The 16545-nt window shown below is 40.5% G+C and overlaps 1 protein-coding gene and 1 long non-coding RNA gene across 2 annotated transcripts in view; one reads left to right on the forward strand and one right to left on the reverse strand.

The window, feature by feature from the left end:
* Positions 1 to 2745: 2745 nt before the first annotated feature.
* The window catches only part of RARS2 (arginyl-tRNA synthetase 2, mitochondrial), a 55671-nt gene continuing 41871 nt past the window's right edge, over positions 2746 to 16545 (reverse strand). Inside the window, exons 14-20 of the mRNA XM_040428749.1 lie at positions 16360 to 16484; positions 14000 to 14067; positions 9073 to 9182; positions 8538 to 8633; positions 6897 to 6971; positions 3077 to 3140; positions 2746 to 2880 (exon numbers count right to left, since the gene is read on the reverse strand). Coding sequence (XP_040284683.1) covers positions 2794 to 2880; positions 3077 to 3140; positions 6897 to 6971; positions 8538 to 8633; positions 9073 to 9182; positions 14000 to 14067; positions 16360 to 16484 — 625 coding nt within the window. The 3' untranslated portion in view covers positions 2746 to 2793. The remainder of the gene's footprint in view (positions 2881 to 3076; positions 3141 to 6896; positions 6972 to 8537; positions 8634 to 9072; positions 9183 to 13999; positions 14068 to 16359; positions 16485 to 16545) is intronic.
* Positions 12413 to 13392, forward strand: LOC120998177. The gene is made up of 2 exons (XR_005778309.1): positions 12413 to 12783; positions 13329 to 13392. It is a non-coding gene; the product is annotated as an uncharacterized LOC120998177 (long non-coding RNA).

Raw genomic sequence — 16545 nt, forward strand, 5'->3', positions numbered from 1 at the left:
ACACACTAAAATATCACGTATCTAAAACTTCACCTAAAATGACAAAAATCAGTGACACTGAGTCTCTGATGAGCCTAACTGTTATCAATTGTCCTCAAAAGTTTGGTTCAGAGGCATGTGTAGTAATCATCAGAAACTTGCATAGTGACTGTGGTCACACAAATGATAAAGTCGATAATATTTCACTAATTTTCGCAGGGTACTTTACCGCTCCTATGGACCGCTTGTGCTCCGAAGATATTGCAGTATAACGCTCTTGTTGTGAGCTGCAAGGACCTGTAAATCAGGTCTATCTGTGGAGATCCCCCGTATTCCTGGATATTCGTTTGCAGCGATCCTGACGCTTTGGCCTTCCAGGACCTGTTTGTGGCGTCCCACGTGGTTTGCTGGATGGTCAGGTGATTTTCAGTTCCAGGCGGGGTTTTCAAATTTGTTTAGCGTCCAAATGTAGATTTAAGTCTCTTCCTTTTATCGTCCCTCACTGTCTTTTTACCATACGCGTTTCGGGGTAAAGGAGCCCCTTCCTCAGTGGTACGCTCTTAATTTGAAAACCCCGCCTGGAACTGAAAATCACCTGACCATCCAGCAAACCACGTGGGACGCCACAAACAGGTCCTGGAAGGCCAAAGCGGCAGGATCGCTGCAAACGAATATCCAGGAATACGGGGGATCTCCACAGATAGACCTGATTTACAGGTCCTTGCAGCTCACAACAACAGCGTTATACTGCAATATCTTCGGAGCACAAGTGGTCCATAGGAGCGGTAAAGTACCCTGCGAAAATTAGAGAAATATTATCGACTTTTTTTATCATTTGTGTGACGCACAGTCACTATGCAAGTTTCTGATGATTACTACACATGCCTCTGAACCAAACTGTTGAGGACAATTGATAACAGTTAGACTCACCAGGGCCTCAGAGACTCAGTGCCACAGATTTTTGTCATTTTAGGTGAAGTTTTAGATACGTGATATTTTAGTGTGTATTGTTTTTACCTTAATGATTTTTATGCAACATGTGAAGATTTTAAAGTGTGATACATATAAATAATTTTCAGACATCACCCTATTTTTGTCTATTTGATTGCCTGATATTGAGTGACGCCCAACCTTACTCAAAATTTTTTACCACACCAGCAATAGGGAGTGCTGAGAGGCAGTGCACCTTTTCTATTAGTGGACAGCGAGTGAGCCACCAAACTCTTGGTAATACAGAATTAGTGGCAGTTGACCTACGATGTACCGTAGTTACCACTACCCACTTTCTATACCAACTAATACATCCAAAATGTCCACTGATACAGAATTCAGGTTTGTTGTAAACTGCATATTCATATCATTATTCTGGATATATTTACTAAACTGACCATACAACAAAATATATCAATAAATCAAAGAAATAATTTAATGTACTGAATCTAAGTATTAGTCTGAGTGAAGATATATTGCTCCTCAAAGTATGGCAGAAAAATACTAGAATAAGTAGGGGTGACAGGTGTCCGCACTGCCATACCATCTGCCATTAAACTCAAAAACATTATTCTGTAAAACACCGAGCAATGACTCAGTAACAAACTCTTGATATTGAGTACTTTCATCTAAAGGTCTGAGAAGAATAACCACAGCTTGGACACACATATCATGTGGGATTAGTGTATACAAGCTCTCAACATCATCTGTAAAAAATACCAATATGGAAAATTTGGATGTATAGGTAACAACTAGTGTTTTCAAGTTCGGCATACAAGGTTCAGGTTATCAAAGAATTCCCTTATGGATTCCCCTACCAAGGACTATAAGTTACGGAATTCTTAGAAACCCAAACCTTGTATGCCAAACTTGAAAACACAAGTTCACTCATCCCTAGTAACAACTTTTCAGCTATTTTGCTAGACAAAACTTGTAATTTATACATGTAAAGCTCTGCTTTTCCTGACTTCATTTGTACACAGGGAGGTGTTACCAGTGATAACAGGCTGATGCCGAGCATATCAAGCACAGCCACTATACAATGTATGGTGCTGCGCTTTCTGAGAAGATAAGGCCGCAGTGCACACAGGATTGCCGGTACCTTCTCAAACAGATCATCGTCGGGGGTCCCGGGTATCGTATCCCCCCCGATCCTGAGGATAGGTCGTCAGTTACAAAGTTTCGGAAAACCATTTTAAGTATAGAAAGAGCAGAGGTTTAATTGTATAAATTACACGTTATATTGAATCCTTTCCCACAAGGTTATATATTAATCTGCTCAGCATATCCTCCTCTCTCTAACATGCTGCTCGAAGATTGCATTTTATGGTGATAGGTCCTAATTAAGCTGGTGTCAGGTGAGGTCCAGGATAAACAGTCCATGTGTTGGCTGCATCTCCCAGGCGAGCTATGGTTCATCTGACCTGAACTCACAGCATCATGGTGATTTATAATGCAGTCAGTTCCTGCCTAACCATGGGTCGATTGTACTAAGCTCACATGATATCATGTGAGCGCATAAATGGTAGGGCAGGTTCCTAGATAGTCATCTCACCTAGCTCTGTCAATCAAGGAGAGGGGGGAGTTGACAGGAAGCAGGAAGAGCAAAGGTGCACAGAGTGGCTTGGGCACACTCGACGCATTTCAACTGCAATGAAGCAACTGATCGCTAGGTGAAAGGTATCACATTCGGCTGAGCTAGCCATACAAGGCAATGTGCCTGGTTTAAAGTGAATATCCTGCTGACAGGCTCCCTTTAATGAAAAGGCGACTCCATTGTATGTACTTATTTTTATTTATTAAAATTATGCTTGATGGTATTGGTTACATTTTATCAATAGGTGTAATCCCAAGTAATTTCATTCCGCTTGCCAGAACTACGCATATAGTATTGAAGAAGTGAAGCCGAGCCTGTGGAAATAATGGGATTCATATTATATCCTGTAATGCTGATTGTGATGCCTCAGTTAGAAAAATCTAAGTAATGATAAGAAATGCAAGAAAGAAAAGCCATATTGTTGAACACTGGAATCTGAACATCATGTATGTAAATTTATAAGAATAGGATAGAATAGGAAGTATGGTTCCCACCATCTTTGGTACTTACATGTGCAACTTCTTGGCTGCTTCCTTTAACACTGAGAGAGTGATGCGCCACATTAGCTAAATGGCTATGAAAAAGCATACAGGATTTAGTGTATATTAAAAATATGAAAAATTTAAAATCACTTTTAGGCATTTATTTCCCAAAGCCTTCTTTACCGAGAGAGTCTGATGCCAACAGATTTCCGTCTGGTATAGTGTCGTCTTCCCCTTATGCATCTAAATCCACATACCAGGACCCCCAAATGACTACTCATTCCAGTTGAAGTTTTTGTGCAGAATGAAAGCCACTCTATCCCAGTGCCTAGGCTCCTGACATCCAGCAAGTGGTCATGTGGACTGCTTCAGACATTCACTTTATTTTGGTGGTAAAGTGCCTCTGAGAAAAATGTAACACATAGGCTTGCTGGTTACACATCAATGCTGAGGCCAGTGAATGGCTGCAGTGCTCCACAGTACCACCCACAGTAGGTCATCACTTCCGTTTTTATTTTATTTTTTTGTGCAGAGGGAAATAGATAACACACATATGGAGGACCTGGTCCTTCTCTGGATTTGAAAAGCTGCAGCAGGCCCTCCAACCTCTGTGGGTTTTATTTTCTGTAGTGTGTGAATGTGGGTTTAAAAACATTATTCATCTGCATTGTACACTTGATGTAGATTTTAGGTTCTTAATCCACACCAAATGCTTACAACAAATCCACCACATCTGAATGTGGCCCTAAAGGGATTGCCTCATCAGAGACAACTTCTTTCAGTTTGGAGTCACAGGTCCAGTTCTTGGCACCCCTGGCAAACAGATAATTAAAGGGGTTAGTCACTTTCTAGCTACTTGTGAGCAATGTGTATATAAGATGACTAGATGGTACTTACTAATATAGCCTTTGTTGATATTTTGTGCAGTTTGCTGTACTTTATAAGTTATGTCCCCTTGTTGGGCAAATCTTCTGTGCCGCCCGCATAGAGGTCCTGTCCATAACATGGCGGGTCATGTGAGCAGACACATCATTCAGCCTCCTCCATTCAAACACACTGTGCTTGCACTAAACTGCCAATAGTGTAAGTGCAGCTGGGAGGTGCAGTGTATTTGAATGGAGGAGATGTCACATGGAAGCGATTTGCCTGGTCACAGTAACCATTTTATGGACAAGACCTCTGTGTGGACAATACAGACTTGGCAAACAAGGGGTAATACCGTACGAAATACAGGAAAGGGTGCAGAATTTCTACAAAGGTTATATTGGTAAGTTCCATATAATCATCTTACATGCACACTGGTCAACAGTAACCAGAAAGTGGCCAACCCCTTTAAGAGAAAGTTGTGGCTAGCCAGTTATTGTTTTTCAAGGTGTCTAAGGCTCATTTCACATGAGCAATATAGATGAGCAGAATGAGTCGGGGTCTGTTCATGGAAAAACTGATGGTTTTACATGCAAGTTTAATCAGTTTTGTCTGTGACTGCATTCAGTGTTTCAGTTTTTCCCGTGCGGATGCAATCAATTTATAATGTATTTTTTACATGCTTGAAGAAAAACTGAAGACTAACACTTAACAACTCCTAGCAACCATCAATGAAAAATGCATTGCATCTGGATGCCTTAAGCCTTCAGTTATTTCTATGGGACCAGACCTGCGTATATAGCACATGCTATGATTTTTCCTGAATGCAGAGATGATCAGTGAAACAATGCAAATGTGCACAGACCCACTGAAATAAACGGGTCAGGATTCAGTCCGGATGCTATCTGGAAAGAAAACTTGCTTGTGTGAAAGAGGCCTAACTGTTTTAAAATATCTTCCCAAAACATTTCCTAGAAAGTAATACTTCTGAAATCTGACTGAAAAAAATAATAACATTCCTTTAACTGAAATCAGTGACTCATTGTTTTCTTCTCTAGGGACAAGAAAAGCTGGACAAGATTTTTCCTTTGATGTTACTTTATAGGGGGAATATGGTTTCATGAAAGTCCATTTGTGCATGTGATTACTTCGCCACCAGAACCACCCTATAAATGCACATCCGACAATAAATCCGTATCAAAAATATATAAAGTTTATTAGACACACCAACAGACACATTAAAAAATTGTATACAATAGAAGCAAAGTTCGGTATGCAATGAATATGTAACCAGCACATACAGGTCCACTGAATGGCCAAAACATGGGCAAAAATGGTATACCAGCATATACAGATATCAATGTAAAGTATAAAGCAAATGTAACATAGGGTGAGACCTCTTTAGAATGAAAGCAGACCTGAAATAGGGTCACAATAAAAGAGCCAAACCTACATGAGAAGCTGGTGCAGTGGACCTGAAAAATGAGAAAGCGCTTTCTCATTTTTCAGGTCCACTGCACCAGCTTCTCATGCAGGTTTGGCTCTTTTATTGTGACCCTATTTCAGGTCTGCTTTCATTCTAAAGAGGTCTCACCCTATGTTACATTTGCTTTATACTTTACATTGATATCTGTATATGCTGGTATACCATTTTTGCCCATGTTTTGGCCATTCAGTGGACCTGTATGTGCTGGTTACATATTCATTGCATACCGCACTTTGCTTCTATTGTATACAATTTTTTAATGTGTCTGTTGGTGTGTCTAATAAACTTTATATATTTTTGATACGGATTTATTGTCGGATGTGCATTTATAGGGTGGTTCTGGCGGCTCTCTCTTGGGTCAAAATTGTTTAATGTTCCTTTTCACCGCCCTTTGCACTCCGTTTATTATGTGGTGTGCCCCCTGACTTGGTTATTCGATTACTTCGCCACAAAATATCACCATTGAAAAAGACAAAGAAATGCGATGGGAAAAATTTGCACATTTTAGTAGGGAAGACAAGGACTTTTTAAGCTTTTTGAACTATATTACCACTGGCGCTTTTCACCCTTCGTTAAAACTTTCCTGTCACTGCAGTACCGCTAATGCTGCAAACTTCTAAAGACCAATAATTATTATAATATGATTTCGCACGACTCACTTTCTATACTCCGCTGTCACTTCACTGCCCGTGCTGGTCCTCTCCTTTTTGCTGGAGCTTGTTTTCAGGGTGGGATAGGAGATCCTATTTGTTTGTATGTAGAAGAGCGTGCCCCGGCCGGTGGCTTTGCTCTATTTTGTTACAAAAAACTTGCAATCGCAAGGAGCAATTTGTGACGTCACTTTCTGAGTTATGGGTGCCTAGGAGTGCCAAAAAAACAATCCAATTGGAGTTTAGCAAGGTAATTATAACCTTTGCATGCATGCTGTGAGAGCGCACCTGCACCTCTGTTAGCGGTACAGAAATAGGGGTGGGTTAAGTGAGTTGCGCAGGACCATATTATTCTAATTATTGGACTTTTTAAACTTCTTGGAGCTTTTCCAAAGTGCCAAGAAAAGGGACGGGGCTTCATGCAGCCTGTCACATTTACTATAACTTTAAGTTATAACAGAAGTCTACGCCAGAATGTAGCTGGAGTATACTTTAGTATCTGGCACACTGAAGGGCAGAGATGTGCCTGATTTGTTAAGAGGCATAAGTCTCTTAATAAATTTGGCGCATCTCACGCCAGCGCAGGAAGATCAAGACTGATATTGATACGCCAGTCTTGATAAATGTCCCTCCTTGTGCCTCAAATCTGGCATAAAATTCTGTTGCAAAGTAAGACATTCAATGCTAGGCATAAAGTTAGATACAAGTGTCTATACATGCATTAAAATTTATCATCGATGATGAGCCACTGTCATAAGTTTGGTGCATGTTTAGACAACCTGTCTAAGTTTACGCTGTCTACAAGATTAGTACATATGCCACACTGTGTGAAAAGAATTGCTACTAACCCAAGGCCCATGAGGTAAGCAACCAAATATCTTGGTTGAAGCTCCTTCAGAGTTTTGTATAGGACTTCATCATATCTGTATAAAAAGGGGAAAAGAAGTGAAATCCACAATATACAATAAGCTATGTCATGTCTGTATATAGGAATACCCTTCTGATGTGCTGCCTAATTTTAGCCTACAAAAACACAACCAGATTTACTAAAAAGCATGTTTTCTTAACTATCTAAATAAATTGCAAATATGCGACATGTGAATGAGATTTCTAATGTTCCAATTCACTACAAAAACCGGGAAAACCTGCATGTGTCAACCATACCCTTAGAAAATCTTCCCAAGAGAACAACTATGATCCAAGGCTGACACGTTTTATTTTACATTCAACTATTTGCTTCTGTAGAGTAAAGCATTGTACCAAAGTCCTCAGTTTATCTAAAGGTGCGGTGTGTTAGCTGACTCTACCCTGCATCGGCAGAAATATGAGATTTTTTTATTTAATCTGAAGTGCTCCTCCAATGATAAATCACCACAAAAAAATTGAGCTCTATTAGCCGGAAAAACATCAATCACTGATGCACTTCATTTGCCAATATACTACTGGGAGAATTTATCAAGCCAGAACTCGCGAATTCTATCTTCAAAAAGTCACAAAATAGGACTTCTGCTAATTTTTTGGGTTACTTATGCAAAATGTTTGTGACTTTTTGCACCACTCACTCCAGGTTAGAAAAGTAGGTGGAAATGTGGAAGTGATTAGCTATGTTTACGAATGGGACATTTTTTTTTAAGTTGCATAAAAACGTTTCAATGCCACTCCAAGGTGCAGAAAACTGGAGTAACATTTCTAGACAAACGTGTTAGGTTTAAAGATGAACCAAACATGCACCGTTTGCTTTTCCTTAGAAATACAGATAGACTTATTAATAGTGCTAAAATAGAACCTGTCACTACTGTTGAGCGAACTTGTGTTTTCAAGTTTGGAGTACAAGGTTTGGGTTATCTAAGAATTCCGTTATGGAATCCGCTACCACAGACCAGAACTTACGGTCCATGGTAGCGGAATCCATAACGGAATTCTTGGATAACCCAAACCTTGTACATCGAACCTGAAGACAAGTTCGATCATCCCTACCTGTCACCACGAATTGCAATGCAATGTGGGAAAAGATTCAGTAAGACCGGCAATCATACATTTATATCTCTGCTACTTCTGATTTTATTTTTCACAGGGCAGGAGTTATCAGTGACTGGCAGCTATCTATGTATACACACACAGAATGCCATCAATGACTGATAACACCTCCCCTGTGTACAGTTATCAGTGACTGACAGCTATCTCTGTATACACAATTACACAGAGAATACTATCAATCACTGATAACATCCCTGTGTACAACTATCAGTGACTGACAGCTATCTCTGTATACACACCTACACAGAGAATGCAATAAATCACTGATAACACCTCCCACGTAAACAATGAAGTCAGAAAGAGCAGAGATATAAATGTATATATTCCATCTTTTACTGAATCTTTTCCCACAAAACTATAAATCAGCATCTCCTGCTCTACAATATGCTGCCTGCAGATTGCATTGCATTTTGTGGTGACAGGTTCCCTTTAACTGCAGAAAGGACAATTACCGGAGAAGATGCTGTAATGTGGCAACGACAGAAGGTTCCTGCAGACAGGATACACTGAAGTCTTCTTCCTCTCTGCTACTCCAAAGATTAAGCAAGCTGTCAACAACAGAGGTTATTAGGAACAGGCAAGCAAGAAAATTTAGCAGCAAAATCACCTCATTTTATTGAACAGAAATATGATAGATTATACATGACTCATTAATTTGCTTTTTTATAGTGTTGGTTCGGTGTATAATATACTCCACATAATGGACCCCACTGAATTATTTATTATAACGGGTTCCATGGTGATGCCCATCGTTTTGTAATGTGTTTAAAGATGCACTTTGTAATAAAAATCAGAACTAAAAACTAAGGGGGACATTTATCAAGCTGGTGTAAAGTAGAACTGGCTTAGTTGCCCATAGCAACCAATTAGATTCCTCTTTCATTTTCCAAAATGAATGGTGGAATCTGATTGGTTGCTATGGGCAACTAAGCCAGTTCTACTTTACACCAGCTTGATAAATGACCTCCTAAATGCCTACTAATTCACCTTTGCAATCGTGCATGTGTATACTGTAAAAAGACACCAGTGTCTCCAACGCTTTGCAGTGCTTCTTCCCAGCTGAAACGGTAATCTGCCTGAAGGGGGCCTTTAAAATCCTAAAATAAAGTATTATAAACAGCATTTCACATTTAACAGAAGAATGGTAACTCACAAATTGTGATTTCAGTCAAGTATATAAGCATATGACTGAGCCATGTTTATTTAAAAGGAAGCCTGTCTGCTTCTTTGTTCACTGGGGAGACAGCCACCTAGCACCAGTTTCTAGGTGCGGGTGCCGCCCCCCTCAGGAAAGAAAAAAACGTGATTGCGCAGGGGAAGTCTTGCATTGCCTTATTCACAGTCAGTGTCTGGTCAGTGATTTCGGTGTGGCTCTAAACACAGAACAGGTGCAGATCTTTCTTTTATACCTTATGTCTGTGGAGGCTCCAGTCCTGGTTTTGGCTCACGATCACTGATGGAAATCACTGACCGAACACCGACTGGGTGAATAAGGCACAGGAGTGAGTTCTTTCCTCTTTCCTTTTTTTCTGGCAGCAGTGAAAGCGGATACATTCCCTGTAGCTGCGTCAATGTCTGTGGGTACATCCTCACAAAACACTCAGACGCCCCAAAAGAATGCCTTGTTTGAGGTTCTAAGAAGGTATCCCTGTACCTGCCAAATGAGCAGTATACCACACTCCAGTAGAGAGGCACCTGCCTAACATTGAATATTTTTTTTAAATCAAATCGTTTTTATTGAATCAATAAATACAGAGTATTACAAAAAACAATACGTTGTTTTTTCTTTCTTTATCCACCATGTGGAGTCAGAGTACAACAGTAATAACATTGAATATTTACTCATGGCAGCCATGAGTGTTGGTCTGCTGTGCAGATTGGTCTAATAAGAAGAACCTCTCCATCTAAATTATTTTATCGGAAATGGGCTATCTTTTAATCTTGAAAAGTGAGGGAATTTGTCCAGCTTGAGTTAAAGGAGTTGTCCGCTTTATTTATATTGAGGACCTATCCTCAGGATAGCTCATCGATATCGGACACCCGGAACCCCCACCCATGAGCTGTTTGAAGAGAAAGCATGCTACCTTCTCTACATTGTTTACCTGCTCGCCATTGCAATTCACTTCAAACGGGACGGCTCCTTCCTGTTCAAGTGAACACTACAGAGCCATCCCATTGAAGTGAATGAGACGGCTGAAATGTAATTACATCCGCTCATCGCTGCAGTTGTGATGGCAAGCAGGTACACAATGAAGATAAGGCTGCTTTCTCTTTAACCGCTTGCCGTCACACTAACGCCAAAAGGCGCGAGTACGGCGGCTCTCTCAGGTCACACTAATGCCGAAAGGCGTCATCTCGGGAGACCCGAGATTTCGCCTGAACGCGCGCACGTTCACAGCGACGCGCAGCTGAGAAGTTGATCTACAGCCTGCCAGCAGCGATCATTCGCTGGCAGGCTGTAGATACGATTTTTTTAACCCCAAAAAGGTATATTAGACGCTGTTTTGATAACAGCGTCTGATATACCTGCTACCTGGTCCTCTGGTGGTCCCTTTTGTTTGGATCGACCACCAGAGGACACAGGCAGCTCTGTAAGTAGCACCAATCACCACACTACACTACACCCCCCCCGTCACTTATTAACCCCTGATCACCCCATACAGACTCCCTGATCACCCCCCTGTCATTGATCACCCCCCTGTAAGGCTCCATTCAGACGTCCGTATGTGTTTTGCGGATCCGCAAAACACGGACACCGGCAATGTGCTTTCCGCATTTTGCGGATCCGCACATTGCCAGAACTATATAGAAAATGCCTTTTCTTGTCCGCAATTGCAGACAAGAATAGGACATGTTCTATAGGCTCTACAAAAAACGCAGTGTTCGCCCGATCAGGCCCGATCTTGCGCGCACCCTTGCGTTCAGTCCGCCCCACCGCAGTGACAGAATTTTTTTTTTCTGATCACTGCAAAAACACTGTAAAATCGCTGCGGCGCTATAAAGATCACTTTTGAGGGGCATGGCGAGTTCATAGAAGATTTTTTTTTTGGCACAAGTTAGCGGAAATTTATTTATTTTTTTTGTTTTTTTCTTACAAAGTCTCATATTCCACTAACTTGTGACAAAAAATAAAATCTTACATGAACTCACCATACCCCTCACGGAATCCAAATGCGTAAAAATGCCCTGTGAAATCCTAAAGGTACTCATTGGAATTTGGGCCCCTTTGCGCATCTTGGCTGCAAAAAAGTGTCACATATGTGGTATCGCCGTACTCAGAAGAAGTAGGGCAATGTGTTTTGGGGTGTATTTTTACATATACCCATGCTGGGTGAGAGAAATATCTCTGTAAATGACAACTTTTTCCATTTTTTTTATACAAAGTTGTCAATTTACAGAGATATTTCTAAAAATACACCCCAAAACACATTGCCCTACTTATTCTGAGAACGGCGATACCCCGTGTGACACTTTTTTGCAGCCTAGGTGAGTAAAGGGGCCGAAAGTCCAATGAGTACCTTTAGGCTTTACAGGGTTGCTCACAATTTAGCCCCGCCCAAAATGCCAGAACAGTAAACACACCCCACAAATGACCCCATTTCGGAAAGTTGACACCCCAAGGTATTCACTGAGGGGCATAGTGAGTCCAAGGGAGATTTTTTATTTTTTTTTGCCAGAAGTTAGCAGAAATGGAAACTTGATTATTTTATTTTTTTCCTCAGAAAGTGTAATTTTCCGCTAACTTGTGAAAAAAAATTAAATCATACATGAACTCACCATGCCCCTCCGCGAATACTTTGGGGTGTCTTCTTTCTAAAATGGGGTCATTTGGGGGGTATTTATACTATCCTGGCATTCTAGCACCTCAAGAAACATGACAGGTGCTCAGAAAGTCAGAGCTGCTTCAAAATGCGGAAATTCACATTTTTGTACCATAGTTTGTAAATGCTACAACTTTTGCGCAAACCAATAAATATAAACTTATTGGATTTTTTTTTTAATCAAAGACATGTAGCACAATAAATTCTGACACAAACTTGTATAGAAATGTAATTATATTTGAACAATTTTACCAGAAAAAGTTAAAAATACACTTTTTTGAGAAAATTGTGGTGTATTTTGATTAATATCAGAAAAAAGAAAAATGTCAGCAGCAATCAAATACCACCAAAAGCTGTATTTGTGAGAAGAAAAGGAGGTAAAATTCATTTGGGTGCCAAGTTGCATGACCGAGCAATAAACCGTTAAAGTTGTGAAGTGCCGATTTGTAAAAAAGGGCCTGGTTACTAGGGGGGTATAAACCTGTGGTCCTTAAGTGGTTAAACAGCTGATCGGTGGGGGCACCGGTTTTCAGTCATCATTATAAATAAAGCGGACAACCCTCTTAAAGAGGACAATATACTTCCAAAACTTCATGGGGATACCTGATATTTAAGCACCTGAAATTGAATCCACTCTGCTTTCCATTACTGAAACAGTGGTTCCCAAAGATTATATGGACCAGACCTTTAACAATGTATGATTTAAGGCAGCGAATCCAGTGAGTCCACGCTGTTTATGCTGGGGCTTGTATGAAACATTTTTAGCCACTGAATTTAAAAAAAGTCTACAGTACATCTTAAGACATATCTGTGAAATAACATCCAATTATTTCAGCTTCTATAAAAGCACACAGATCCTTCTGCTTTGTTTAATCATGTACATACAGGAATTATATAGAGTTAATCCGCGGCACTCCAAGAGATTTGTGCAAAATAAAGTTTCACATTTAATTCTTAATTTGCAGAATATCATTTGTGTACATCCAGTGCAATTCATTTATACATCATAAGTATTTAAGCCATATCAGACAAATAATTCCCGGACGTTTCGGTCTTGCGACCTTCTTCAGCGGGGTCTGATGGCAGTGAAGAGAGGCTGGCGCTGGATGTCACAGCGCCAGCCTCTCTCACATCCAGCGCCAGCCTCTCTTCACTGCCATCAGACCCCGCTGAAGAAGGTCACAAGACCGAAACGTCCGGGAATTATTTGTCTGATATGGCTTAAATACTTATGATGTATAAATGAATTGCACTGGATGTACACAAATGATATTCTGCAAATTAAGAATTAAATGTGAAACTTTATTTTGCACAAATCTCTTGGAGTGCCGCGGATTAACTCTATATTGTCTAAACCACTCTCACAGGCACCCACACCGGATCCTAGGTGTGCAGAGTACATATTTATCTAATTACATACAGGAATTATGACTCCAGTGTGGCTGCCATCAATGAAGTCTGTAAAGTATAAATTATATAGATAAAATATTTTTAAAAAATGTTCTACATACGGACAGCATCTAATTCATTAAAGGGAACCTGTCACCGGGATTTTGTGTATAGAGCTGAGGACATAGGTTGCTAGATGGCCACTAGCACATCCGCAATACCCAGTCCCCATAGCTCTGTGTGCTTTTATTGTGTAAAAAAAACCCGATTTGATACATATGCAAATTACCCTGAGATGAGTTCAGAAAGCTAGAGCGCTGCCATCTAGCGATGCGCGAGCTAGCGCTTGCGCAGTGTCTTCATAGTGTTCCTTCCCTGTGCTGGCATCAGCCTGAGGGAAGGAACGGTGCATTGCGAGATTACGGCGCTCTAGCTTTCTGACATCAGGGAGCAAGGAGGAGGTTCTGAGGATGCGGGGCGGTGCTGGGCTCCTTAATGCTGGACTCATCTAAAGTTCATTTGCATGTGTATCAAATCGTTATTTTTACACAATAAAAGCACACAGAGCTATGGGGACTGGATATTGCAGAAGTGCTAGCGGCCAACTAACAACCGATGTCCTCAGCTCTATACATCAAATCCCGGTGACAGGTTCCCTTTAAACTATACATGACATCTTTGTAATAAATAAGACTGTGTCATACCTGAATAATGACAGCCGCAACGCCTATATTTTCTGCAGTATCAGCTGGGTCTTCCGTGGTTTTACTTGCTAGTTAACAAAAAAAAATCCAATACAATAATACATTTGTGTATTAAACTTAATAAGCAATAGCACTTTTTTATACATCCCCTGTGCAAACAATTCTGAACCTGTGTGTGCTGCAAATCGCTATGAGAAAGCTGTCCTAAGTGCACTACCTACAGTCACTTAACATTCTTATCAGAACAACCCAAATGGATTGTTCTAGCTGCACTTAAAAATATATATATAAAAAAAAAAAAAAAAGCTCTGAATGGTGTTAAAGGGGTTGTCCGAGTTATGGAAAAAAAAAAAAAAAAAAAAAGAACTGTAAATCTGATGGGCAGCAATATATTACTGAGCTAAGCAAGTTTTAGGCAAAAAAAAATCTATTTCCTCATTTCCCTGGTTCTCTGGCCCTTTGTTTACCTCCAATAACAACAATCTCTGCCTCTCCCCCTGCTCTGCAAACAGAGTGAATACAAGTGCTGCCCTGAGTGACATGTCTGATTGCTGGGATGGTTAGCAGCATGTTATATGTGTAGGACTACAAGTCCCAGCTGTACAATGACACTGCTGATACACACAGGATCTTCCCCCTACCTGTTCTTGTGCAATGCTCTGCAGAACTCCTCTAGTCTGTCAGCTCCTGTTCCCAACATTTGTCTCCTCACTGCCCGCAGCTACTCAGTAAAGCCTTCAGCCCCGAGTCTGTGCTACTGAAGGGGTTAAAGTGTTTCCTGATGAATCCAGGGAGAGGGCAGACAGCAGCAGCGCAGCCAGTGTAGGGGGGCGTGGGCAGCACAGCGACGTCTCATGTACAGGCACATATCTGCTCTATCAGGCTTGTGCACGAAACATCATCGGAGCAGGGAGAGAAGCTGACATCACAGGTCATGTGACCCTCAGTGAAATCTGAGAAAGCAGCAACTGCAGATGCAGTAAGTGCATGGTAAAGCCTTTACATTTAATTAGAAAAAAATAACTCGGACAACCCCTTTAAATAATGAAACAAGTAATACTTACCTTACCAATCCCCAGCCTGCTGAGTTTCCACGCTTCCCAGGTCACCGACCAGTCTCTGTACTTCCTTGTCCCTCAACAGGGACATGTGATGATGCAGCCAATCACTGGCAGCAGTAGTGTCCTGCTACATCAGTCAGACCCAGAAGTGTCCAAATGGAAGTAGTGGGGTATTTCTTCATTCAGTATTTTTATTAAATCTAATGTTTGCGATTGACGATAACGTTAAATGTGACCACGGCATCTGGGAGCTAGAAGACCCAGGAGCGTGCACTGACGGGCCTGCAACAGCTCTTCCTAGCAAGGATTGGGTAGCCTGTGGCAGGGCTCAATGGGAACATAGTGTAGTTCTCATAGACTCCAATGCTAATGCACTGGAGTCTGAGAGAAGCAATATAATGATCATATGTTAAAGTGTAAAAAAATGTTCTTAAAACTATAATAATTTTTTATATATATATATATATATATATATATATATATACACACATATATATATATATATAAATAAATAAAAATACAAATTGCCTATTTGCTGTTTTTTTTGTTCGCTTCACCTATCTCAATAAAATGGAATAAAAATTGAATCAAAAAGTCATACACACTCCAAGATGGTATCAATGAAAAGTACAGATCGCCCCGCAAAAAAAGGAGCTCTCATTCAGCTCCATACCATAACCAGAAAAAAATGAGAGGGAACAGAATATGGCATTGAAGAGAAAAAATAATTTTTTTTTTCCAAGCAAGAAAAACTATATAAATGTAGTTTGGTTGTAATGGTATTGACCTGGATAATGAAGGGCACAGGTCAGTTTTACCGCACAGGGAACGCCGTACAAACAAAAAGCCATAAAACTGTGGCAGAATTGAATTTCTTTTGCCATTTCCACCCAGTTTGGAATTTTCCAGCTTCCCACTACATCGTATACAATATTAAATGCTGTCATTAGAAGGTACAACTTATCCTGCAGAAAACAAGCCCTCTTACGGCTACACAAATGGAAAAAAAATATATATATAAATTAGGGCCATGAAAAAGGCAGGGAGTAGAAAGCAGCGTGAAGGGGTTAAAGACGTCTTTACCAGGAACGTGATTTTTTTACACAGCTGGAGTGATAAGAAGGCTGGGGCCACTGATCTTTGCTTACTATGATGGAACTGATTGATAAAGCTATCAGAAAGATTACAATTCTGTTACATAGAATAAAACTGTAAATGCGGCCCATTCTCATTATTCCTGCTAAAGAATGCTAAATCCTGATGTTATGTTAACTGAATAAATAAATGGTTAAGCCTTACTTTTAGCTTTGGTCATATTCTGCAGCATCCTCGTCCGTGCTTCATCCAAGACATCCTCCAGAAAAATCACCTCTCCTCTTCTCGTCTGCATCCCCTGTACTCTCCCAAATGTAACATGTTGACAGCTAAAGGAAACAAGGCGATGAGAACAGATGAGAAAAAAAACTGTGATGGAGTAATAGGGAA

This window comes from Bufo bufo, chromosome 4 (assembly GCF_905171765.1).
Source record: "Bufo bufo chromosome 4, aBufBuf1.1, whole genome shotgun sequence".
In the NCBI taxonomy this organism is placed as follows: Eukaryota; Metazoa; Chordata; class Amphibia; order Anura; family Bufonidae; genus Bufo; species Bufo bufo.